At 38.6% G+C, this 24,797-nt stretch overlaps 1 protein-coding gene across 1 annotated transcript in view; it reads right to left on the reverse strand.

Annotated features, from left to right (window-relative positions):
* GNAI3 (G protein subunit alpha i3) overlaps positions 1–24,797 on the reverse strand; it is a 34,513-nt gene that overhangs the window by 3,090 nt on the left and 6,626 nt on the right. Inside the window, exons 2-7 of the mRNA XM_081025052.1 lie at positions 13,112–13,154; positions 12,853–12,994; positions 8,977–9,134; positions 7,172–7,300; positions 3,825–3,954; positions 3,250–3,403 (exon numbers count right to left, since the gene is read on the reverse strand). Of these exons, the coding sequence (XP_080881178.1) occupies positions 3,250–3,403; positions 3,825–3,954; positions 7,172–7,300; positions 8,977–9,134; positions 12,853–12,994; positions 13,112–13,154 (756 nt within the window). The remainder of the gene's footprint in view (positions 1–3,249; positions 3,404–3,824; positions 3,955–7,171; positions 7,301–8,976; positions 9,135–12,852; positions 12,995–13,111; positions 13,155–24,797) is intronic.

Raw genomic sequence — 24,797 nt, forward strand, 5'->3', positions numbered from 1 at the left:
GCATGACAAAAAATACCAACAACTAAGCAAATGCCGGGGGAGAAAAAAAATGTATACACATGACTGTATTCACCTTTTGTTACTGGTTTATATTATTACAATTTTAATAGAGTTTTTTTCTTTCTTAAAATGTGTATACCAGGGCGGCCGGTTAGCTCAGTTGGTTAGAATGTGGTGCTAACACCAAGGTTGCCTGTTTGATCCCCACAAGGGCCACTGTGAGCTGTGCTCTCCTTTAACAAAAAAACATTAAAAATGTGTATACAGTTTTTTGGCACCCTCTGTATAAAGACGACTAAATAACAAAGAAAAGCTTAAGAAAGGAGTATTATTTAAACAGAATAAAGAACTGAAGAAAGACAGCTTGGTAGATGCTTGAAATAGGTTTCTTGAAATGTGCAGAACTTTTGTAAATTAAAGGAGACAGATGATTAAAAAATCAATTTTGTCTGGTAGGAACAGGTATTGATATTTGGGAATTCAGGACTGTGAGAATCCTTAAGAATGAAGTGAAGAGAAAATAGTCTTGGAAGTTCACCCCCCCCATACACCCTCCAAAAAAAGGGTGTGCTATTGAGGGGTCTCTGCAATGTGTGAAGATTTCCAGCTGGAATAGTCAATCCTTTCACTTGCCTTAAGTTAAGTCTCTCTCTCCCATGCTAAAACGTGGCTACGTTCTGTATAAATAAATTCACCCAGCTCACTTCCCTCCTCACTCTGAACAGATGAGCACATTTCCAACTTCCTTGAGAAACAAAGGCCATGGGGCTTAAACTACAATCTCAACTTTTTAACCCAACACCTCGCTTAAAAAGTTACCAATAATATCTGCACTTAGTTTTGTACCTCTGACCCTAGAGTGTCTTCCTTCCCCGTTCAAAATTCAATTGCTCTACGGAGACTTTTAAGTTGAGGTAAAATTCACACAACACATAGTAAACCATTTTAAAGTGTACAATACAGTGGTATTTCCTGTACTAACAACGTTGCAACCACCACCTCTCTAGTTTCAAAACTTTTTTTACCGCCCCAGAAGAACACCCCATTCCCATTAAGTAATCACTCCCCATTCCCCCACCGCCCCCTAATCTCCTGGTAGCCATGAACCAATCTGCTTTCTGTCTCTATGAATTTGCCTATTTTCGATGTATCATAAAAAAGGAATCACACAAATGTAACCTTTTGTATTTGGCTTCTTTCACTTAGCATGTTTATGGGGTTCATCCAAGTTGTACCTTCATTCATTTTTATCTCTAAATAACACTCCATTGTCGGATAGACCATTGTTTACCCATTCATCCTTCCTTGACTCGATTCTTCCTTCTCTCACCTGCTTAAAAATCTTGCTCCCTCGATTACATCCACTTTTTATAACTTCCCTTTGCTATAGGATCTTACCCCTAAGCCTATAAACATTCTTAAATCTCTCCTTCCCCCGTAATCCAAGCTGTTCAAGAGAAGGCTTGCACTGCTCTTCATCTCTTCACTTCCCACTCAGTAAGTAACTCACTGTACCTGGCTCTACTCTCAGGCGTCCTGTTGCAATGCGTACCTTACTTTGTTTTTCTGCACACGACATCGTACCGCTCTACACTTTCTAAACTCTCAGTTTTTGATGCTTTGGCTCTCTGGTTCTATACAAACCTTTCCTTCTCTCCTGCTGGCAGTCTCTCATCCATGGTCCTTTTCTCTCCTCATTCTGTGTCATCACCCTAAGTCATTCACTTCGTTGTATTTACACATGATCTCAAGCCAAAATATTTTAACCCCCAAGCTCCAAAGCCATGTATATAACTAACTGCCTATCAGATAGTTCCACCTGGATATTGTAGATACTTCAAAATCAACATTCCTAAATATGAATTTGGATCACAGCACCAGCACCCAATCAGACAGTACTGAGAGAACCTGTGACTGTTTCCACTTCCTTCCCTTCACTACACCCTTTCACTGTATTACAGTGAGCACGTAGTGTCTGCTGGGCAAATAAGTGTTCCCTTTCCCTGGAAACACCCAGCCCTGACCTGTCATCACGGTGCAGCTCTGGCAGTCACGTTGGCGTCCTCACTGTGAGTGACTGACTGAGCTAAGGATTTCTCCCTGATTTCACCTTGCCCAGGATCTCCCTCCTAGGAATCTGAATCTGGGGACAACCGATCCCAGTCTAGCCTGGTCCTTTAAATGGAGAGACACAGAAACTGTGGCAGGGCCATTTTTTATCACAGAAACTGAATAATTGAAAAAGTCGGTAAGGAGAGAGAAGAATAAAGACATGCAAAGAGAAGGTGAGTAAAGAGATGAGGAAAGAAATATTTCTAGGGTTTTTGAGAGCTATTTCCTAATTCTAACTGCATTCATAAGAGATATCTGCATTCTTTCTCTTGGCTTCTATGATATAGATCCCTGTATCTTCACCAAAAGCTTTTATTTACATCCTATGAGAGTCCTTACTAATTCAACTCCCCTACTGTCTCTCTCTATGGCCTTTATTGCATCATCTTTCTAAAGCGCAGTTCCTACTATATCATGTACAATCATTAGTAAAATCCTCCAACAGCTCCCCAATCTCAGCATGAGAAACTATGCCCTCCATGAGCATCCCTGCCCATCTCTCCAACCAGGCCTTCCCACCACTTAAAGCTCCAGCAATACCAAATTCCTTCCAGGTTCCAGAACAAATAATGCCCTTTTCAAATTTAAAAAACCACTTCCATATCTTCACATATGCTATTCCCTCTTCCTACAATGCTTTTATTCTGTCTGCCTGGTGACTGCTAATTCATCCTCTTACTATCTCACTCCAAGTGTCATTTCTTCTTGAAAAAGACTATACCGACCCCAAAGAGAAAACCACTGCTTCTGTTCTATTCAGAACATTTTCTACTACCATGAAATTCTATGAGTGTGTGTGTCTCTCTCTACAGTCAATGTCCGTTTCTTGAGTGCAATGACTGCACCTTTTCCTTGTATTTTCTTGAACATATTTATACCAAATTTTGATTTTTATCTTTCTCTAGATGCCTCAAAAAATGAGGACAGAAATATAAAAATCAACCAGTAAATGAATTATGTCTGGAATAGCACTTTAGACTTAAGGGGTCTGACTCCACGCTTAACGATGTTACCTTTTACCAGTGAGCACTCTAAGGGTACACAGGCATTGCTCAAAACCACAGGGCGTTGCAGGAATGTCACGTAAGTGTTGACCTAAGATGTATACCTCCAACAAAATCTTTCACGACCCCTTACCCGTGTATTCTGGGTAACAGATAGTTAATGGACTTCTCTTTATTTTTTCCTCAAAAAGGTCTTTCTTATTGAGGAAGAGAATGATTGAAGTGTCTGTAAACCATTTGTTGTTACAAATGCTGTCAAATAGTTTCATGCTTTCATGCATTCGGTTCTGAAAAAGAAAACACAGGATGATAGGTCAGCAGCAAAAGATAAAAGTAGATGAATGGTTCATGAAAAAACAGACCAAGGAGTTTTAAAAGTACGCATGTCACCCATGGAATTAAGTCAGACACTGGTAACACAAAAGCTGGGCCAGTCTCATCTTTGTAATTGTTGGAGGTTGGGAGGGGGGAAGGAGCACTGGCTGACAAGAGGACTTAATCCTCCCCACAAAGCAACATGCTGTCGTATCTCTTAAGTGTTACTAGGGCATGGGTTAATATTTTGAAAGTCTAATCTCATTGACAAGGAGAAAAATTAAGGATATTAAGTTTTGGTTCATTGAGCACATGGATGCAGAGTCTTCCTAAAAGTGATTTTCCATTTGCTGGCTGCATTAGACAGGCTTGTTCCCAGAAGCTCCAACATACCATCTCCTCGTCCTCAGCCAGAACAAGGTCATAATCACTGAGGGCCACACAGAAGATAATTGCTGTCACTCCCTCAAAACAGTGAATCCACTTTTTTCGTTCTGATCTTTGGCCACCTACGTCAAACATCCTGAGCAGTGGGGGGGAAAGAACAAATTCAGCAAGGTCACACACATACCGCTCCCTAAATTGAAAGTTAGGGAACTTCATACTATTACTTATTCCAAATCCCATTTATAAGAGAAAAACAAACAAAGGACCCGCTAAAAATGTAGTCAAAACATTAATAATTATCTGTGGTTAAAAGTAAAAGAGAACACGCAAAAATAAAATTTAGGAATAATCAAAATTCTCATTTTAGATATATAGTTGAGCCTCCTATCAGAGCTTATGAGGTGTGCTAAAAAGTCAGCAGAATAAGCACTAAAATAAATTAAAGAGGGGAAAAAGACAGGAAAAATAAAGACCTGAGTAATGCAACTTATAACTAGTATTTTTTAATAAATGTTTACTGAGTGTTTACCATAGTGCCTACCACCACCCTAAAAAAATCTTAAGTACATTAACTCATTTTACCCTCATAATGCTCCTATAAGTACTATTATTATCCCCATTTTACAGATAAAGAAATTGAGGCAGATATGTTAAATAATTTGCCCAAGGGCACACTACCAACAAATGGGAACTGGGGATCTGGACCCAGACGTTCTAACTCCAGCACCCAACTTTTTATTCACACCACCATTCTACCTCTCAAATGGTTTCCGCTTTAGTTGAAAGAGAGCAATGAAAAAATATAAACCCCCCAATTTGCACTGTTTCCATAATCTCTCCTTACTGATTCAAGTTTGTTTTCCTTACTTTTTTCTTAATTAAGATAAAATCTTACTTAAAAGGAAAAAATATTTTAGAGATTAATTATGGAAAAAAGCAAATTGTATTTTATGGTAGGACTCTAAGACCCTAATATAAAAACAAAACCAATGTTTCCCAACTCCAAGTCTTATCTGAACTTAATTAATAGTAACAAAACCTCAATTATTCACACACTTTATGCTCCACTCTGGATTAGTTTTAGTCCACTAATCCCTTCTCGAGGTTTAATATCCAAAGTAAACTGCTGAACTTCTGTCAACAGTGCCTTCCACCTACCTCTTATAGTAAAAGGAACACCCACACAGCTTGGTCCTAATCTGGTACTAGAGTCTGAGGAGGTGTGCATACAAGTGGTTAGATACTCTTAAGATATATGTTTGATGAGAATGATAAAATTTTTAAAGGTTAAACTCTGCCAAGCTCGTTTAGTGTATCAGAGCTATAATGACTAGGGGTCTATTTCCCGAGATTATTTTCCTTCACAGATTAAGAGAAACGAGAGATAGTTGAGTAATTTCTCAATGTCTGTTTGAAAGAGAACAGTCATCTTATCTCTTCATAACCCAACTTTTTCTTTTGATTGATCTTGCATAGTTCTTTTTAACCTTTGTTCATGATACCTGTAATGATGCAATCACAAGTTGGCTTTAATACAGGGTATAAAACATAAAACCTCACATTACAGGTTTTAGGGATGCTAACATCATATATTTTACCAGAGAGGTCTTTCAAGGGGAGACACCACTGGTAGTACACCAATAATTTCAGCTTACTCCTCTATTTTCTTCTATAAAGTCCATAAAACCAGTCAAACACTATGAAGTTCCCAAGGTGGGCTTTTGGTACATATTAACATTTATAATATTATTCACTAACAGATCAACATTTTATAAACATTACCTCATAACTGAGAGGCAAGTAAGCAATTATACAATGCCTTGCATATAGTAGATGCTCAATAAATGTTTGAATAAATGGATAGTGGTTTTGCCTAGAGAGAAGAGGAAAAGGAAGAAATGATAGCACTTCATAACAAGATATCTACATGCCAACAATAAAGTGGGTGCAGCACCTTAATTAGACCTGGTTATTGATCCTGACATAAGACCAGTAGGATTTACCAAACTAATGATCAGTCTAGGACAACATCAACAAGAAAGTTTTCCACACTAACTAAAGGTCAGCATTTCATTATAAATGATTAATAATCTTATATCACACGAAGAGACACCTCATTCTTCTGGTTTCACGGGTGATAATCCATGTGGCCTTTGCTACTCTGGTTAAATAAAGTCATCAGTACTAAAGATAAGTAGTTCTTCTACAAACGAGTGTTTGTAGAAGAGGAACAGCTGAACTGTTCTTTTCCGGTACACCAGGTTTCAAATCTGTTTTGGTGTATCAAGATTTCAAGACCTTAAGAGGAATTTATCAAGTAATATCTAAACTCTGTGTGGATTGCACAAATCTTCTGAAGCAATTGTTTTCAAAGAAAAGAAAACAGAGGATCTGGGCTAGAAATTACATTTGCATAAAAAAATAAAAATAAAAAATGTTAATGATAAAAAAAAGTTACGTGTGTGCAGTAATTCTCAATATCACATTTCTACATACAAGCAAAATGAGGTAGCTAAAAAGAACATCATGTATTGAAGGGGAGAAGAGTTCACTCCTAATCTCAAAAGTCATAAAAACAGAAAACAGGAACCAAAAAGACAGTTCTAATATTTACAAAAGACTATAAACACAGAGATAAGCTGAAGCCTATTTTAGAGTTACTAATGCTGATAAGGAAATCTTTTAAATTACAATGGTAGAATTCTGTCTCTCTAAAACCACCAGTTTATGTCATCATACCTCCCCAAAATGCCTCTATCCCAAGATTGATTTTGCGTCCTGCACTATGTCGGGAACTCAGAGACTGCACACCAAGCAGGCCAGGAGCTGTGAGAACCTCAGCTCCATCCCATTCAGCTTACAGGGAAAGGCACTGCAGTAAGAAAAGACTGACCCTGGTGAGAAAAGCATTTCGGTTTTAACACCAAAATGGCAGAAAAAAGCCACATAACAAAGCCCCAAAACTGATTTTCTATCCTTTTTAGTATTGCTATTACCCTTCTAAACAACAAATATTTTATACCTGTTTTGGTGATTCCAACAAAAAAGCAGCTTTTGAAAAGAATAAAATTAAAAATAAATTGGTAACAGTATGATTACTTTTATTGATAACTAAGTTACAATTTAATTTTGAATTTAAGCTCCTCCAAATGGACAAAAATATTTGACGCTATTTGGAGACAGAAGAAATGTTTGGGCCCCCACAATTAAAACATTCAAATACTGACTGTTGAATACGGTAAGTTTCTAAACCAAGGAATAAAGCCTAGAGAAATTTTACCCTGATTAAGAGAGACTAACTAAAGGGAAGATATTTGCGTTTGGCACATCTAGCAAAAAGGCTAATGACTTACTTGAAGTACAGGTCTTTGAAAGTGAAATGTGTTTCCACAATGCCTGTGGTCTTCACTCTGGTCCGCAGGACATCTTGCTGAGTTGGAATGTAGTTGGTTTGGGATATTCTATCCAAATCATTTAGGTAACTAAATAAAATACACATTCATTTTTACCTGGTGAAGCCAACCATGTGCACAGAGAGTTAACAGATCAAACTAGTTCCTTGCTAAAAGTAGATTCTGAACCTGTCACTAAAGTGGCAGACCAAAATCAGATCTTCATTGTCACAGAAACGATTATTAGAAAAAAAGGAATCTACTAGCATAGGACAATTAAAGCCGGTTCTAAATACAATATACAGACAGCTGTGCATTGCACAGTACAAAAAACAAACCAAAACAAAAGCCCTCCCACATTTAAAGTAAACAGGTGATCTGTATGTTTAAACATTCGATAGGACATTAGAGAATGATGTTTGAATTACTAACATTTTAAAAATCTATGCTCAACGAGTATTTCGTTTTCATTCACGAAAATAGAAAGTTGTGGGTTGTTTTTAAGCCTAAAACAAACTGTAAATACCTTCAAAGAAATTTAATTTGTCAGTGGAATAATTAAGACTGCTTCCAAGCTAAATTAAATTCTTTATAATTTCAAGGTTTCCTAAAGATTTTTTGGCTAAAACAGTGAGGAACAGTGGACATCATTATAAGTGAATCATTAATGATCTTCTATAAAACTAAGTAGTATCACTAATGTTAAGGAATCAGTCAAGCTTAGGTCAACAATTATGAAAAATAAATAATCATGTCTTCAAGGTGTAGTTGGAGGATTCAGAGCTTACTGATGATGGAAAAAATTACAATCTAGCTTTGATGACTACTGGGGAGAATTATTTAAACTAAGTATCTGCAATTAATAAATATTATTAAAAGATGGGCAAGAATCCTGAAATGTTTCTAAAGTCAAATTTTCATTTTTAAAATGTTTTTCAAATATCATTTAATTTCTTCTTATACTAATTTAAGTTAGAACGAGAATGGGAAAAGTAGGAAAATATATTAGAGAAAATACCTTTATGCTTTAAAAGTGTCTTCACTTAGTAAGGAAATGGATACAAGTAACAAGAACTTACCAAGCCCCCAGAATGCATGTTAAAAAAATACATTCTGAATACACGTATAACAAACACGTAAAAGAAGCAAAACAAACAGGTAAAAGAAGCAAAATAGGATAGCATGCTATCGTTTAATGGAAGTGTTAATTCCAAATTTGCTAAAACTACTGGTATGTAACTAACACTCAAGAGAATGTCCTCAACAAATAGATGTTTCAATTTTGTTCCAAGACGCAACATTTTCTTTCTGCATAAAGTCTGCTATTGTGATCTGGCGAAAGATTTATAAGTGGTGGCTAGTACCAGAGAAATCCACAGTCACAGCAAGCTGGATGCATAAAAAGGGATATCACAATTCTGAATTCCCTCCTTAGCTGGCAATCAATGCAAAGCCCTTATACCGAGGGAACTCACTGAGTTGGAAGAGATCCAGGACCCAGCTGCAATAGATTTTTCTCCTGTTTCATTTGCTTATTATAAACTACCATAGAGCTACTTTCATGGTGCCAAGTCTCCCATTGACATTCCCAGAAGAAGCATTTTTCTCTAAGTCATACAAAACAACTAAGGGTTCCATCACCAAACTGAAACAATCTTTGTTAGGGATCCTATGGACTTCTAAACACTTCCTTAAGGATAGGCATTCAACTTTGTCTGGAGTCACCAGGTTATTTTCTGTTAGTTCCCCAGAGAAAAATGACTTACTATGAAGCAGAATCATTGAGCTGATATTCCCTGGATCTGCAGAAGCAGGCCTGCACCCCACCATCTCGCCACAACCGTTTAATCACTCCTGCTAGTTCTGGAGTCATGACTCCTTCTTCAGCGCTGCCAGCTAAAACAAATAATTGCCGGGCATCGTCCTGAAAAAAGAGAGACAGAAGATTCTCCATTTTTTAAAAGACTTGACAAGAGCTTCTTTAAAACACACACACACACACACACACACACACACACACACACACGTTATATTATTTCAATGGAAGGCTAGGGCAGTGTGAGAATTTACAATCAAGTCTTTTCCCCTTCTCACTCCACCAGAGTCAGAAGTGCAGAGCTGAGCTGAGGGATGATTTCACTCCCCCTACCACTTCTCCGCACACCACCATCCCCTGAAAAGATCTCCTCACCGGCCTGTAAATCTCCATCCTGGTTACTCATAATTTTTGACAGAAAAAAAACTGGCCTGTGAGACAGACACATGTAATTCATTCCTATTCTGTTCAAGGAAGCATACAATAAACACAGAAATGAAAAGACTAGCACCTAAGAGGTAGTCTCAACATGTCCAAGGGAGTAAAACAAGTTTAAGGAAAAACTGTTCTCTCCTTCCCCCTGCAGTTCAGATAGAGGAACAGGAAGAAGCAGAGACTGGGACATTTAAGAAGTCTGGAAACCTCGTGGGGGGAATAAATCTCTCAGGGAACATTCAGTCTCTAGACTTCCCCAAAGGAATGACAGTCCTCTAAATAAGACAGGGGAAGAAAGGATGCAGGAGGAAAAGAAAGTTACACAGAGAGACTTATCAAAACTTCATGAATCATAAACACAGCTTTGTAAGTGGTTCCAGTTTTTAAACTTAAAATATGGGTGAGGGAGAGAAGACTGGAAAGAGCCGTGAAACTGACTTGTCTTACCCTTTCCAGCCCTATTTGTCAGGTTGTGTGAAAACGAAAACCCGTCTCATGGGATGATTGCCACACCTCCATTTAATATTCATCTGCTTCAGAAGATTTGAGTAATTATAAAAATGCATATGCTAAAAGCATGTAATGGGTAAAGGAAAAGGAAGGGAGGAAGTGGCGCAATCAATTCTATCACAAGTTGTCATTAGGACAATAAATGAGCAAGCAAAACATTTCAGACCGTAGGGGAAGTGACAACCAAAAAGCAAAGCATAACAAATCTAACGAGAGTGCACGCCAATGAATTCTGCCAAACGCAGGGTCATCAGTCTTAATGACTTTTGCAGAGATAAAGAAACTTTCTCTACCACCTACATTCCCATTCTCTCTTTTCAGAATTTTAAAAAAAAGGAACGAATAACTGAGAAAAGCTGAAAAATTACAGAAACTGGTGAACACACTCAACAGTGAGCACTTCCTCCTACATATATGGCATAATGCTTTATTTAACATTTGACAGTTCTATAGGCCCTTGGTTCTGAAATTTGACCTGTACACTCATGCAGGAATTCAAAAGCCTCAATAAAGCAATTACTTTTTTTTTTAATAACACCATGATTCTAAATTTAGAAACTTTAAAACAGTGAGCTATTGCTACATAATTTTGCTGTTGCAACTTTGTAAACACTGTTTTAGGAGGAAACATTTTGCCTTTATCACTTAATCTCTTCCACTGACCAATCTTGTTTCCCCACTATAAACCTATATATTTATAGGTCTATAAAGAGGCCCCTCTATACAATGAACGTCATACCTTCACCCTACGCAGACATGAAAAGCAACCTATCCCACATCCAGCTCTATGTTTTTCCACTCGCTCTCTAAACAATCATCATAAAACTAGAGAAGGATAAGAGAAGAGCTATAAATATAAATTCTTACATAAGGAAATAAAAAAGAGAAACTTCATAAAATTATATAGGATTGCAGATTAGGATGGGTGGACGCTGGAAAGGTAGATGATACAGGAGGCCTGAGAGGAATTAATGATGTCATCTGCATCTGGTGACACAGGAGTGTTAGGAGCCAAAGATTAATGACACTGATTCGACAAACTAAAGAAAGGAGAGGAGGGATGCTATGGTCTGAGTATGTGTCCTGCCCCGAATTCATGTTGAAATCCTAATGCCCAATGTGATGGTGTTAGGAGGCGGGGCCTTTGGGAGGTACTCAGGTCAGGAGGGCAGGGCTCTCATGAATGGGAATAGTGCCCTCATAAAACAGACCCCACAGATATCACTTCAAGACGTCTGCAACCTGGAAGAACGCCCTCATCCTACCATGCTGGCACTTGATCTTGGACTTCCAGCCTCCAAAAATGTGAGAAATCAATTTCTGATGTTTATAAGCTACTGAGTCTATGGTATTTTGTTATAGCAGCCCAAACAGACTGAAACAGAAAATGTCAACTGCATCTGGTGACAAAAGAGTGTCAGGACCCAAAGATTAATCATAACGAATTTGATAATGGAAATGAAAGGAGGGATGACCAAGAGATACAAAGAGGACAGAGTGTGAGAAATAAACAAAGGAAGAAACTAAGAGACAAAGTAAATAACTAAGATGGAGAAAATGCCAACAAAGAGAGGGAAGAGAATAAATACAGAATTACTGACTGATTATCAGATACAGCAAATAAAACACAGAGGTAGAGCTAGGTATAAGAAATGAGAAAAGGGAGGGAGAAAATAAGAACACAGGAGAGAGTTGGTAGGAAGAGAGGAAAAAGAAGAGAAGCAGGAGGTGAGAGAAGGAATAGAAAGGAGTAAGACAAAAACAAGGCCTGTTCTTGCCTTAGCTATCACATTGTTCCCTGCTCAGAGGCTCAGAAAAATAAAGTCTCTACTTTTTGTGAGTTGGTACCTTTTTACAAAAACAGAAGTCATGCCTCACATCCCTCTTCCATTCTTCTTTTGCTACTTTTACAACCCTTACTCTTGTTCCTCTTCCCTAGGCCATTTCTAAGATTTTCTAGTCTAAATACCACTCAATTATAAACACCCTTGTGTTATTTTTCCCTTCGACAATTTCCCCACTGGTTTATTGAATATTCATTTGCTGAACTGAGAGTTGCTTAAAAGAGTCCCTAAGCTACTTCACAGACACATAGGCGCTGCCTTCCCAGGAAGGCTCCCCAGGCAGCTCCCCAAGTCACTTCCTCTTATTGCCCATAGCACCTAAGTATGACACACTGAATACAGCTGATAACTTAGTTCTAGAGAATCATTCTATACATTCCCAGCCTTCTCTTGGAATTTAGCTGATGATCTAAAAGACCCCCTGCCTTCATTTTGTCCCTCCCCCACTGCATCAAACACCCTAATTCACAAACTAGAACTTTAGGGCCCACTAAATATTATAATTAATCAACATGACTTTTGATTATCTGACATGTGCAAGAATTATATCAGGACATGGTAGAACCAATTCCCTAGTCCATAGTTCAGTGTAGTATTTGAACTACATTCCTGAATATCTGAAAACTGCCTCTAAAATTTAGGCTTAGTATGCATGTCCCTACCAAGTTTATTCTGGGAAACTGGTATTTACCTTTAATCTCTACACCTCAGAAAGCATGGCAACCTCTTTTAGATTATATCGATTTACTATCATTTGCTACTGTACATTAAAAAACAGGGCTGTAAGAGAAGCAAGTGAATGAAACAGTTATCACAGAAACCTACAGCACATCCACAGAATCCCATTTCCTAGAGTCCCCTTGGTGTGGTAATCTAATATCTCCTCAAGCAGATTGCTAACACTTCTCAAATGAGCACCCAGAACTTCGCTACATCTTATCTTGTTACTTAATTCATTTCCCTGAAAGGCGAAACAAATTTTGCTTAACTGCACCTACTGAAAAAGAGCAAGTGAAGAGGAAATGAGAAACACTTACAGCTCGGGCAGCTTCCCCAAAGTCGATTTTCAGTCGTCCCATGGCTCTTATGATTGCAATGATGGACTGTATAGTATTGCTGTAGACAACTACTTTATACTGTTTACATTCTTCTTCTGAATAGCCATCCTCGTGAATGATTCTTTCAAAAGAAGAAAACCACAAATCATTACCATGGACCTAAAATGAAAAGATGCTATGGACTTGTATGTATTATGAGGAAATGTAGTCTTACAAAAAAGGCCATGTTTCAACTTACTTCATCTGTTTCACAATGGTGCTTTTACCAGATTCTCCAGCACCTGAAAGAAAAGAAAACCAGACTTTGAATTCATCTGTAATCAAACACAAAAGCATGAAATCAACACGAATAATTCCAGATTAATGGAAACCACAGGTCCTAGGGAAAAGTCTGGTGAGGCTTTCTATCAGGAAAAACTACTGAGCTTCTTTCTCCATCAGAGTTGTTACGTTCTTTACATAGCTCAGCAAGTAAATATAATTCATGGAGTGTCCGGGGCCTACCTGGGATCCCTTGCGTAAAGCAGGCATTCTGAGGGAGACAAGCCAGCACAAACACCTCTAGGCCCTCATCCTCTACATGAAACACCGTGATACAGACATGAATAGACGCAAAAATGATTAGTTTTTGGCCTATTCACTTTTATCCATTCCTCTATCAATGCCCATGGACCCGAGGAACGACTCAAGAGCAATCCTCCCAGCCATGGACCTAAAGAGTTCAAAACAGGAGCAGAGGAGCCGTTGTCTGTCCCCACCACTTTTTCACTGCATACTCCCCCAAGGCATTTCCCTCCTCGCCAGCCAGTGGGGCATCACTTTAATGACCACAAACGTCAGCCGGACTCTCCGAACTCCTTGACGTTCCACCTGCATTTCTCTAGTCAATTCATTCTCCCACCTCTCAAGATGCCTGCTTCACACTACCGCCTTTCCCTCAAACCTTACAACCCCCTTTCCACTTCTCTCAGCTGATGATCCTGTCCCTCTCTTACTGAAAAAAATTAAAGCACTCAGGAAAAAAAAGAATCTCATTTTCTCATAACAAATCCACCCATCTATCTTCACTTCCACGAATATTCTCTACCATCATTAATGGACAAACCGCCTCTGCCAATGTCTAAGACTAACCCTGCCAACTGTGCACTTACCCACCTCATCGCACCTCCACAAGGTCTCGGCTGCTGCAACTATCTCATGTCACTCAAATAGCAAGTTTTCTCTCCTCACTGGTCACTCTCATCAGTACACAAACTTACTGTACTACCTTCCACCTTAACATCCATACACCCCACTCTTACCTTCCTTGACTCCACACATCTTCCTTTAGCTACCACTCCATTTTCTCTCCTCTTCTTTACAGCCAAACCCCCGAGTTGTCTGTACTCATGTTCTCCAGTTCTGCACCTCCCATTTTCTCCTTAACCCACTCCAATCAGGCATTCATACCCACCACTCCACTGAAACCCCATCAAGGTCTCCAACAACTTCTATCTTAACAAACCCAGTGGTCAATTTTCAGTCTTCATCTTACTCGATCTCTCAAGCAGAATTTGTCCAAGTTGATGGCTTCTCCCCTTGAAAGATTTTCCTCACAATATTTTCTTTCAGACCCCACATCCCCCTGGTTTGACTCCTACCCCACTCCTCAGTTTTCTCCATTCTGTCTCTGAATTCGAAAGCTTGTATTGCTTTCTTGGCCCTTTTCTCTACCTATATTCATTCTCTAGGTCATCTCATCTAATCTCCTGGTTTTAAACACTCAAACTGATAATAATGGTTAACATCTAGCAAGTACTGTGTGCCTGATGCTGTTCTAAGAACTTTGTATTACTTAATATCATTTAATCCTCACAATAACCCTATGAGGTAAATATTATTATCCCCAATTTATAGACGAGGTAAATAAAGCAGAGAGATGTCAAGTTAACTTGTCTACAATTACACATTAAGTGGCAGAGCCGAAATGTGCATTCACAGTCTGGCTCCAAAGTTGTATACTGCCTCTATGCCAACGATTTCCAAGTTTAGACCTCTAATCTTGGCTTCTAACCTTGGCTACAAACTCAAAGATCTGAATCACCTACCTGACATATCTCATTAGATTTCTGCTAGTAGGCATCTCAAACTTAAAACGCCCCAAACTGAGTTACTGCGTCCTCACCTTTACCCCCCAAATCCGGCGCCACCCTGTTTTCTCATCTCAGTAAATGTAAATAACACCAGCATTCACTCAGTTGCTCAGGTTTAAGAAAGGTAAATGACATGTAACTAACATTCAGATCAAATGTGGGTGCCAGTACCAATATGTATAATAAATATTAGTAAAGCTTAATTTTTTAAAGTGAATAGTTCTAACATAGTTCTAACAGCTTCTTCTTGCACAATGGATCAACATGAGCACACTGGAACCCACAGGCCTCCATCAATTTAGCAAAAGCTTCCTAAATAGTCTCGTGCTTCACACCTTCCCTTTCCTGTGGTCAGTTTTCCACTCAGCAGCTGCAACAAACTTTGTAAAATGTAAATCAGATCATATCACAACTCTGCCCCCAAACTCTCCTACGGCCGCCAATTACACTCAAAATCCGTGGGCAGTGAGGCCCAATATGCTCCGGCCCGTCCACCTCTTCCCCCTCTACTATCATTCTCCATTTTGTTCTCTCTGCTCGTCAAACCAGCCTTCTTACTTTTCCTCCAACATACCAAACTGGTTCTCAATGAACTTGAGCCTGACTCATGGTCTTTGCATTTACTATTCCTTCTGCCTGGAATAAGTTTTTGCAAAATTTTCTTCTTCATTTAAGTTTCTGCTTCCCCCCCAGAGAACAACAGCCTTCTCTGATTAATCTATCAAAAAAGTCCTACCCCAATCACCCTCTCTCCCCTTACTCTGGGGGATACTTTATCAAAGTACTTGTCACTTCTTCACATTACGGATTTGTTCATTTCCTGTCTTCTTCACTAAAATATAAGTTCCATGAAGGTTTTTTTGGGGGCAGTGAAGGAAGGGGAACAGGCCTTTATTGGGGGAATAGTGTGTACTTGTCCTTTCAATCGTAGTTGTGGAGGGCGCAGCTCAGGTCCAGGTCCAGTTGCCGTTGTTAGTTGCAGGGGGCGCAGCCCACCATCCCTTGCGGGAGTCGAACCGGCAACCTTGTGACTGGCCCATGTGGCCCACGTGGGAATCGAACCAGCAGCCTTTGGCATTAGGAGCACGGAGCTCCAACAGCCTGAGCCACCGGGCAGGCCTCCATGAAGGTTTATTCATCCCTGTATTCATTCCCAGGGCCTAAAACTGAGCCTGACATAAATCGATTATGCAACTAAAATGTTGCTGATAGATAAACGACTAATGTTTAATAAATATGATTCTTTACTAAATATTTATCAACTCTATCAACCAAAAATGTTAAATAGAAATTCAAATAACTTAAAAATTCCAGACACCCACATTTTTTAAAAATCAAAAGGGATATTTACATATGACTTTATCTCTGTTCTTATCACCTAATCAATAATCAGAGGTAGCACTGAAATAGTTAATATTTAAGTAGCACACAGAGAACTTTCTAATGACACTGTTAAAAAGAAATAATTTCTCCCGTGTATCTGAAAAATAACCTGATTAATTCAGTTCTGGGGAAGAAAATACAAAAGCATGCCAGTTATATTTTAAGTCGTTTAAAACAGAAATTCCAGATAATCCCATGTTAGCAATAGCTACTAAATTAACTAGGAAAACAGAGATTAATGAAGTAATGTGCACCATTCTTTTACGTATTGAAAACAGCATTTCTACCATTTATGTTGGATTATTTTGAGTGAAACAATAAGTTTATTAATATCAGAATCAATTTCTAACCATTGCATTAATTTGTGCCCTGTGAAGGTGCTGATTAAATATATTTATATTTACCTCTCTGTTTTTCCAAGGCTACCTGATAAAACGTCACACTGCCCTTTTCTTTATTACGACTATATATATTCACCCACGCTATTAAGCATCCAGTTCCATCTCTTAAAAGAAGGCACCTCTTACTGACCACAGAATTAAATTAAGGATTTGTTTCAATGGGTGCCAGGGCACTTTACACAAATAAAGAATGAATCGCTTTATACCAAGTCTTTGACCCATTCAGCTTCTAGATCACCATGAAAAATGCCACCATCTTCCTTTTCTTCCAAGTACGAAATCTAAGAATCATCTGGAACCCACTCTCTCTTCTCTCCTTACATCAAGGTGTAACAAAATCTCTCTTCTTATGCATTTCTCAAATTAATCCTTTCTACTCCTTCCATGTCAGAGCCTGACACTGCACCCACTGTATTTTACTGCTGGCATTTTCTCAAACTTCTAGCTCAAAGCCCCTCTTCCTTCTCATAATTTCCAAATGGCACTATTAAAAAAAGCACCAATCTATCTAATAATTATCCAAATTCTTCTAACTTTTCTATAACCCTTTCTTATTAAGTCTGAACTCTCACTTTTACCTCAATCCTTTGTGCTCTATTGCTTCAGTAATCCCCCTGTAATAACATCCCACCCTTAGGTTTTCCACCAAACTGCTTGCCATGTCTCACCTCCCTCTCCCAATTCCTATGTGGTAATTGGAACTTCCTAATTTTACCTACATCTTTTCACCTATCTTCCTTCAAAAGTTTAAGGGGAGATTCATTTGTCCAACTTCAATCTACCAGGGTAGCAATCATTAGGATATAAAAAATGGGATCAACATAAAGGAACTGCAAAGATAAAATCTATGTCTTGGAGAGGGAGAAGCTGACGATAAATCTGGAGGCAGAAGGGATGGGACTGGGCTGAGGACAGGATACGCAGGGGAGAAAAGTCTGAAAGGTGCCAGAGACAGGAGGGAATGGGAAAAGTTTGACTTAGAAGATTTATTCTTAAAACAATATATATCTAAAAGACATCCTATATCAATAAGAAAGGATGAGGGTAAAGCTACAGAGATTTTTGAAAGAAAAAGAGCAAAAGAAGCTAAGCTAGATGGTCTCGTTCTGGATAAAAGCAACGTAATCTGTAGAGAACAAAGGGGTAGAATTTAGAAAATCATCTTCTAAGCAATCAAATAAGAAGTGTGTGTACAGGTTAGCATACATACATCACCAACAATGTCAGATGAAAAACAATTTACCAGTATACACTCTCTTCTAGAATCATTATGTTTACCAAATACGTTCTAAATTTTATTTTTAAGGAGCTCCTTAAGAGCAGGCACCATATAACATGCCCGCCTATTTCTTCCCATGACACATACATTACGGGGATGAAAAATGAGAGATGGTGATTTCTTTGCAAGATTTTTTTTAAAGGCTTGTGAATTGCTAATATAAACAAACCATTATCATATGAGTAAACACCTTCAGCTCACATACACACTGATTTTAAAAATTAACCCTGAAAGATGGCTGACCTTTAAAAAACTCCGCATCACCTGATGCCTTCTCTTTCTTTCATTTTGACTAAACACTTAAAAGCCATTCCACAGAAGGGACCTGAGTATACTATATATACTCTATGTTATATTTCTGTGCCCTCAGTCACAATGAATTTCCTCATCCGTAAAACGGGGGTCGACAGAAGATACTTAGAACAGTACCTGACACATAGGAGATATTCAATAAATGTTAACCAGCTATTATTTGTGAACGCTGTTTTCACTGTTTGGAATACCAACCAGTGATGTTAAGGCCCAAAGAATTTAATTTAATAAAAACTCCTTAGATATTGATGTTGGTTCAAAATCCCAGTAAAAATCGTATTAACTATGTGGGAGCTGTTCCCCAATGATAAAACCCTACATGGAATCTGGATTCACACTCTTAGAAAGCAACTTGTAACCTAAGGGCTACGGCAAACTACGTCAGAGCATGAGTCATTTTCTCCACCCCACCCTGAGGAACAGAAAAGGCTCTCTTCCTGAAATCTATTTTCAACCCTAGATATGCCTGTCTACTACCTGTTCCACACTTCTCACCCATCTGTCCCTATACAGCTCTTCTACCACATGTACTAGTGGTTATTCCAGGGGCACTTGAAACATCTCCTTCTTTTAAATACTTGTTTTCCGTGGAGAAACCCTGGCACTTCTAAAAGCCCAGGATTATACCTAGAGCACAGCCCCCTTTCTGGAGGTCGGCATATTCAGTCCCAATATGGCACTATTGTGGACAACACTCTAACCAGTGCTAGACCAAGGCAGCTCTTGGTCGCTCTTCAGGCCCCCATTACCAGACAGATGGGAGCATATGACTAGGATGGGTGTACACAGCTTCTCTCCACGTAAGGCCGAAAGATTGGCCATCAAATAAATAGGATTTTTCTAACTTATTCTCACCTTTCACATACAACTCAGTCACTTACAAAGATTTTTTTTTAGTCAATGATACCATATAGTAATGAGCTCTCTGAAGAGTAGACTTGAGTCCTAGCTCTGCCATGACTCTGTGACCTCGGGCATGTCACCTAGCTTCACAGTGCCTGTCTCCTTATATATAAAACGTGAAGAGCTTTGGCCTAGATATGCTCTATGGTTACACTCTAATATTCTGTGACTATAATTATTATAAGGCCAAGAGCAGACTAAATCTCTAATTCTGACACACAGAGGCTCAAAAATCAAAGCATGAACCCATATTTTCCTATTAACTCAACCGAGCACAGGAGCTACCAGCATAATCCAGTGACGAGCAGCATATGTTCTCCAATCACATACTCCTGATCAAAAGGGACAAAGAGTAGAAAGAATTAGACAGTGCAGCAACAGTAAGGAAGTAAGGGTTGTCTGACAGTGAACCCCCTATATTCAGGCTCAAGGGTTCTCTGTAATTACAGTTGCAAACTAGCAGACCATTCAAGTTAGATTGCTAGTCTTTAAAAAAAGAAAAAGTGAATATCCATAACTAAAGATCACAGTCCACGCTAGTTGCAATCATAAGATTATTGCTCTCAGTGATTCCTTTTTATTGACAGGCATAAGTAGCTAACAGCAAAAATTCAGATTAAGGTGAAAAATGACACTTTGTTCAAATGCTTTTGAAGGTACTACTCTTAAAAACCAGTTGTTTCCTAATTCAGTAAAAGAAAAGGTTAAGCAGAATTACAGATGAGAAAAATGTCATGGAACAAATAAAAATTGTTACTAAGAAAACAAATTTTGTTAGTCTTTTTTTTTTTAACAACATTTTTTTGTTTGTGTCTGGAACTGCTGGACACTGAGACTTCAAATACAGATAAGCTTAGAAATTTATGGTCTCGTGGGGGAAGTTAGATCTATTTTCTTGTGAAATTGGCAAGTTTCCTTAGCCTAGAATATCAGAATGGTATTTTTTCCCCCAGCCCACAGTGTCTCTAAACATGCCAAGCCTCTGCATATAAACATCCTTGAAAATCCTATTCAGTTCAAACTTCAGCTCTTTGCTGAAGCCTCCCTATTCCTTCGGAACAGCTACTCCCACCAGATGGCTGGCATAGAGTCTTCTTTCCCTTCCAGCATCCGTCCCAGAGGTTAATTTCCACAATTGAGTTCTATACTGTCCTTTCCCAGCCACCTCACCTCATTTTATTTCTAGGCAGCTCTGCTACTGTAAAAAAATCATTTGACTATCTTTCCAGTTCCTACTCTCCTCACTTTTCCTAAGCTGCTAATTAGTTTTCTTGGTTTTAATTAAAATGGTAATGAAAACTCTTTTTGGTGCAACCTGAAACCCCTTCCACACCTGTGTCCTTCTCCCTGAAAGCACTCTGCCTAGGCTCAGCCTGGTCCTACAGGCTCGTGTCAAACACCATAATGTTACTACTTGGTCAAATTACTATAATTATTTGGGTTTGCACTTATATAGGACTCCTCGAAAGCACAAAACAGTGCCTTCTTTTTGTGTCTCTCCCTCCCTTGCCCCCATCTAGAGCATAATCTAGGACAGAGTAGGCACATAATAACTACGGGATGAATGGCTTGAGTTTCTGTGAAATTCATTGGTTACCTAATCACATTTTATAAATGCCAGTTGCAAAGGGTGGAATTTTTTATGTGGGCAGTTAACAGGAACAGATTTCCATTGGTCTGCTGTCTTTACTCAGCCCCACACCCATTCCTGGCTATGCCTTCAACTCTCACCCCACAACTGTACCTGACAATACCGGGGGTGCCAAAAACACGTATACAAGTAGACACTCTGGTCAATGTTGCTCAAGCAGTAGTTCGCTGTAATCAGAAGTGTCTGGACGCTGATGGTAACCACTTTGAGCTCCTCTTGTAATTGCAGAAGTCAAACGTGACTTGTATTCATCTTTTGGTATCAGTACATATTGAGTATTACAATTTTAATAGTTTTCCTTTCTTAAAATGTGTATACATTGTTTTGCCCCCCTCTGGATATTTGGATTCCCTCACAAGTCTCCTATTCTCGCTGCTCCCCTCTAAACCCTACTCTCAAACCCTGTCCCAGCTCCTTTGTACCCCCCATCCACTTCAGTGAAACTGCTACGAATCTGTCCTGTCCAACCTGTGTCCCAACACTTAAAAGAGTGTATGAAACATAGTGAGTACTCATTAAATATCTGTTCAGTGAATAAATGAACAAATATCTTAAGGGTATGAGTTGCGATTAGGACAGAGAAAATGGTCTCTTGTCTGAAAAAGATTTTTCTAGGAAGCAATCACACACCAATCATCAAAAAGGCTTAAAGCGCATATAAGAAATTTCTGATAAAACTTAATCGATATATTAGACAATTTCAGAATATCTCCCTTCCCATAACCCCTTCTAGAGAAATCTCTACTTTGCTTCCTCCGTGGGCAATGGTCTACAGGATCTGGGCCACTCAGGAGTAAATACCTAACACAGGAGTCACCCAGTCACAGGCTGACAAAGGGCCCTGTGCGACTTAGCTCCAAAAGATGAGTAGGACCAGTCAGATTATCTGACGAATCTGCACAAGGAGATACAGAAAAAATTATCCTGTCACAATGTGTGAAAACCTACGCTACCATTATAGGGACTCCATGCTTCATGCACATCAATGTCATAAAGGAAAGGATTCAGGAGAAGTTGGTCTGGAGAGAAAAGAGAATAGACAAATGAACAGACTTCAAGATGCCATGAGAGAGGAGAGAGGGCACACACAAACGAAGAGACAGAGAGTGAGGACACCAAGGAGACAAAAAAGGCAAGACAAAGGAGAACAAGAAAAGACAAGAAAGCAAAAAGAGGCAGAAACAGTGAAGACAATGAGAAAGAGAGAAACAGAAGGAAGGCAGACAGCAGCCTGACCAACGCCGATCTGCCTCAGTTCCTGCAGCCTGATTCCTCCACTCTTGCTGCATTCCCATAAAACCTCTTTGTATTCTAACAATAATTCCCTCCCAAGTCTTTGAGCTGGCTTGAATCAGTTTCCTATTCCTTGTGACCAAAACAAACAAAAAAAATAAATGGAACTGCCTTTAAATTAATTAGAACCATTTATCCTTTTTTGGCCTTTAAGCATTTTAAGTTGGTTTTATTAAATATTGAATACATCAAGGGAATGTTTATGACACATGTACAACAAAAACATCTGTGCACCTATCGCCAAATATTAAACATTACCAGTTATCTTTGAAGTCACTTATGTATCCCTCCCCAATATAAATTCCTTTTTCATTAAATATTTCTAGAAGGTAAATATGCAGTGAGGGAGGAGAGATATTAAAAAAAAAAATCCTAACAACCAAAATATGTCCGGCTTACACAGTAATGTATGGTTTGTTCAGTTTCGCATCTTTCTCCGATTACAGGGACACGAGCCTATCGTTTTAGGAGCCTTATAAAAGCAGAAAGATAATAGTCATTTTCACACTCATAAATCACCTACAGAAGATGTTGGTTTGATTAAGGACGAACAAAAGAGGCAGTTCACTTAGCCAAGTAGCTCTCCTCAAAATGTTATCACTTAAGGATATGAACAGTAACCTGAGTGTGGCTACAGATCATGTGTTCTCTTTGGGCACCCGGCCAATTAAGAGGGAGAAATGGGGTTTCCACCTTACTTTTGCAGGACATAAAGAGATTGCTGAAGGGAGCAGTCATTTGTGAGTTAGGAAGGGGATTAACTTCTGGGGCGGCTGCAGCGTTCTAATTTTGGCCTCTGGTGAGTAAGTCTCCTTTCACTTCTTTGAAAGCAGGTCAACAAAAAGCCATTTTGATGCTAACACTAAATTATATGGTATGTACATATGACATGACCAAAAACTAATTTTGCAAAGGTACATTTCTTACTAGCCCTACCTCAAAATTTTCTTGTGAGATAGAAATGTAAAATACTCAAATCAACACTCTCCAAATCCCCTGCATCTCTTTCCCGTCTTATCTCCTCCACCCCTCCTACACCAACCCTTCATTCCTGGCAAATCTAACTATTCGCTCACTCTTGTTTCTGAGTCTTGGTACATACTATTCCCTCTGTCTGGATTCGCTTCTCTCCAGTCTGCCTTGAGAGTTCCTATTTATCCTTCAAGGTCCATCTCAAATGTCACCTCCTTTGGGAGGACTTCCCTGATATACCTGTTTCTCCTCCTTCCAAAATTTGGCTATCCCTTCTGTAACCACATTCCATATATATTATCATTGTTTACTTGTCTGTCTCCACAGCTTGAATTGCTTAAGAGTTCTATTTCTTATTTATATTTCCAGTCTAGGAAAGTACCTGTGTACATGTAAGAAGTCACATGTAAGACAATCAGACACCTAACCATAAGTAGCTTAACGAATGAGCCTCTTTTGGACAGCATGATAACGAAAACCAAAAGGCAATAAAGAATAGCTTAGGCGAAATGCAATGCAGTGCCCTGGACTGGATCCGGGAGCAGAAAAAGAACATTAGTGGGAAAACTGCTGAAATGCCAATAAAGTGTGAAGTGTAGTTAATATTAATGCATCAGTATTCATCTCTTAGTGTTGACAAATGTACTATATCTGTGTAAGATGTCAACATTAAGGGAAACTTGGTGAAGAATATACAGGAACTCTATGCACTATCTTTGCAGCTTTTCTATAAAAAGCTTATTAAAAAAACATTCAAGTTGTCTAGAAAAAGTTGAAATATTAATGAGGACACGAATGTGGATATTAATTTCAATCATAACAAAAATAAAATAAGAAACATACTTCTCTTAGACATAGAGGAAGGAATGAAACTATTTTTCAACAACCTGAAATGAACCAAAATATGTGATGATTTATTAGTGCTGCAAAATGGTGAAAAAGATTTACATCGTTAAACTGAAGTAGTTCGATTGTTATTTTCCGAAATACACAACTCAGAATTGGAATGGCGTCCACAGAAAGCTTACGGCTGCACCATCATATCCCATATATCAGAACTACGTTATCTATGTAAGTCAGGAGAGTAATGATAGCATTACATCAAGCAAAGCCCCGTTTTGAAATTAATGATTCCCATGTTCTAACTTCAGGAAACAGAGGGGGAAATGTTCTTTTATTAAAGGTATGTCACTCTGAAACAATTCTTTTGTAATTTACAGTAATTTGTAAAATGTAATTTTTAAGGTCCTGGGCACAATCCATTTCCATACAACACAATCCATTTAATAAGAAAATATAAAAACTAGGGATATCAATACATGACTAAAACAGAAATCCAAATACAGTGTTGCATTTCCATAATAAATGCTTAGAATTAAATGGAATACTATTTTAACTTAAAAATCCAAGTATTACAGGTAGACTAATTACAAGATGACAAGAATCAAGCTACCTCAATAATTTCAAAGAAGTCTGATTGGAATGGTCCCTCTAGCAGCAGTGTACTTAAGTGTTAACAGCAGGCCACACGATCCACTCAGAAGATACAAACACAATTTAAACATATAAATAGAGTGTATGTTTTGATCATAGAGAGG

This window comes from Rhinolophus hipposideros (assembly GCF_964194185.1).
Source record: "Rhinolophus hipposideros genome assembly, chromosome: 19".
Taxonomy (NCBI): Eukaryota; Metazoa; Chordata; class Mammalia; order Chiroptera; family Rhinolophidae; genus Rhinolophus; species Rhinolophus hipposideros.